Source organism: Helianthus annuus, chromosome 14, assembly GCF_002127325.2.
Source record: "Helianthus annuus cultivar XRQ/B chromosome 14, HanXRQr2.0-SUNRISE, whole genome shotgun sequence".
In the NCBI taxonomy this organism is placed as follows: Eukaryota; Viridiplantae; Streptophyta; class Magnoliopsida; order Asterales; family Asteraceae; genus Helianthus; species Helianthus annuus.
Window position 1 is genome coordinate 138742463 of NC_035446.2, and position 3163 is coordinate 138745625.

General features: G+C 35.9%; 1 protein-coding gene across 1 annotated transcript; it reads left to right on the forward strand.

The window, feature by feature from the left end:
- The first annotated feature begins 1348 nt into the window (after positions 1-1348).
- LOC110905948 (ethylene-responsive transcription factor ERN1) lies at positions 1349-2690 on the forward strand. The gene has a single exon (XM_022151345.2). It carries the CDS (start codon positions 1382-1384, stop codon positions 2543-2545), a length of 1164 nt encoding a protein of 387 aa, XP_022007037.1. The 5' UTR covers positions 1349-1381; the 3' UTR covers positions 2546-2690.
- Positions 2691-3163: the final 473 nt, after the last annotated feature.

Here is a 3163-nt window from a genome sequence, read left to right on the forward strand (position 1 = left end):
TTCCACAGTTTAGCAACCAGGAGGGTTTGATATATATTATTATATTTGAATATTGCTTGATGATCTCGTTTCAGTATAAAGCCATTTTCTTAGTAAAAAGTGTAAGAGTTAATGAGAAGACAACATACACACGTGAATTTCTTAGGCGAAGGGTACTTGCGTCCATATATGTATGTAACTTTTGAGCTCACATATATCTATACATCATCTAATACGTAATCAGAAATCACTATAGAATATAGACTAGTACACATTCGTTTTGTGTATATGCGTTGGACAATGGACACATATTCACATCGTGTGTAAAATGGGATAACCACATCGTGTAAATTGGATAACCATACTATACAATCATCATACGATGCATATTTACAACTATTAAAATGTGTAATATTTTAACAACAATACTATGTTCATAGAGTGAATAAGTCTCAATTTTATGATATAATTTTTTAAATATAACAATGTATATGAAGGCTATTCGAGTTTCAATGAGTTAATGCGTACATGGAAAATCTTCCTAGAAAAAGTCAAAACACCACATATTCACTCTTTTTTTTACCCCTCCCGTCACTAATTAAGGAAGAATGAAGATAAAAACTCCATTTTCCTTCTCATTTTTTCTTCCCTTCCCTCCACTTCCTTTCAACTTGGAAGGATTGATTTTAATCCAAACTTTCGTTTCTTTCCCTTCTTTTCCTTTCATTTCTCTCTAAAAAAATTCTCTAGAACACATCGTTTTTTATTTCCTTTCATTTCCCTCCTAAAAAAAATCTATGGAACACAACCAAGTTTATTCTTTCCTTCTCTTCCTTTTTAAATGAAACTCGGGAACACAATAACTTCCAGTTAATTATAAAATTGCCACAGTATACATCAACTCTAACCATTAAATTGATTTTCCTTTCTATGTTTTTTTAGAGACATAAATGGACTTTGTATTTTTTCTTCCATATATATATATACATAAAGAATTTTCTTAAATCTATTTTGGGATGAAGATTTCAGAAAGCGTTTAATGCACTACTCATGCAGTCATGCTTGCGTTTTCACATAAATTAAATAAAGAATGAACTTATAAAAATATAGTATGAAAGAAGAAGCTAGATATTATATGCTCTTTGGACTAGGTCAAGCTGAATAGATTAAAAAGACTGAATATTTTAATCTCTTCTCCCCCAATCATACTCCAAATGGTTTCATATAATCTAATGGCCAAAAATTAAATACTGAAAAAACAAAGAGGTGTGTACAAAGAGTAAGACCCTTTCAGCTGTTTCTCTCATTTTGATGCCTATATATATAAGTGCATCAGAATTCATATGATACACATCAACGAATATAGTTACCAAGCCCAAAAAGTAAAAATAATATAGAGTAAATGGCTAGGAAGAGAAAAGTTGCCAATGATCAAGAACACATCATGAGTGATCATCCTGAAGAAAACACAGCTTGGGATGATATGGTTAAAGACTCAGCCGTTGCAGCGGCACTAGGCGGCCCACGACGAGCTCGAAAGCGGTTTGTGGGTGTCCGCCAACGGCCCTCGGGTAGGTGGGTGGCTGAAATCAAGGACACCATACAGAAAATTAGAGTATGGCTAGGTACCTTTGACACAGCTGAAGAAGCAGCTAGAGCTTATGATGAAGCTGCTTGCTTGCTAAGGGGAGCCAATACTCGAACCAACTTCTGGCCTTCAACCCAATCATCTTTAACCACACCCGCCCTTCCCTCCAAGATCACAAACCTACTTCTTCACCGGCTCAAAGCCAGAAACAATTCTTTAGCAGCCATGGGTTCAGGTGGTTCATCTCATAACACTTGTTCTCAACTAACCATTGATCATGATCTTGATCATGATGACAAGAAGCAACAGGAGGAAGTTAATGACATGTTTGAGTTCCAAGATTCAATCTTTACTGATTTTCTCAATGACACGGATGAGTATATTCCTGATAACAATGAGATTATGCCATCTTTGCCTGTTAAAGATGATTATCTTGATTTGGATAATCATGATGATCAAATGGTGTCTCTATCTTCAAGCGATGACACAAACAATGGAGGTGTGATTGAAGATGATGGTGAAGAAGAAGAGTGTAGTGATGTAGGAGTGATTGATTTCGGGTTCGTTGATGAACTCGGGTCATCTTGTAGTTTTTCTCCTTTTGAAATAGCTCAAGAAATAGCATCAAGTTCCATTAATGAGGAGGTTTACAATGGAGAAGGCGAAGAGCCGTTAACAATATCCGAAGCAATGAAGAGGATGAAATATGAGCGAAAGTATTCGGCTTCTCTTTATGCTTTTAATGGCATACCAGAGTGCTTGAAGCTGAAACTTGGACTGGGAGGGGGTTCAAAGTCTAGAGAAAGGTCCAAACTGCAACGGACCGTTTGTCATCAGGGGGTCGATAAGAAAGACGAAGAATCAAAGAAGGATGTTGATGGAGAGGGTAGTGTGGGTTCTTCAACAACTAATGTTATTGATGGAGAGTTATCATTATGGAGCTCTCTCGATCTTCCAACAATTTGTTATGTTAATTAAAGCTAGCTTAAAGAGGTCTTAGTTTCAAGCTGACCATGTAGTGTTGCCATATTGTTTTTGTATTATGAGTTTTGTGATGTTCATCAGTCCATGAAAATTATAGGTTGTATGGTATGAAATTTTACTGACTCTGAAAGGTTTGACATATCTTCATTACTAAAATGATATATTGATATTGTACCTACGAGCAATGTTTTAAAATCCGGTTTTTTAATCATACCGGATTAGGCACAAAAATGGTTAACCAGTTGAACCGGGTTGTGCCGGGCGGTTCAACCGGGTTGACTAGTTAATTGTATAATTTCATAAATTACAACATTAACTCAAAAAATAATCCAAAATTGGATTAAAATGGAAATATGGAACGAAGGATGGAGTGAAGGAAGTCTGGAACAAGTCCCAAATGATGGAGTGATGAAACAAGTTTTGAATTTTGATCGATGGAGATAAAATATTAAAAGCTGTTAGGTTAAAGCTAAGAGTAAACATGGAGATGGGACGATAAAAAGTAAAATCCTAACCAAAACATAGACCTGAGACAGTACCGGTACGACGGTTCAAACCGGTATACCGGATTTTACCGGCGGTACAAAGTCTATGTCGTTTCTCTTACTTACC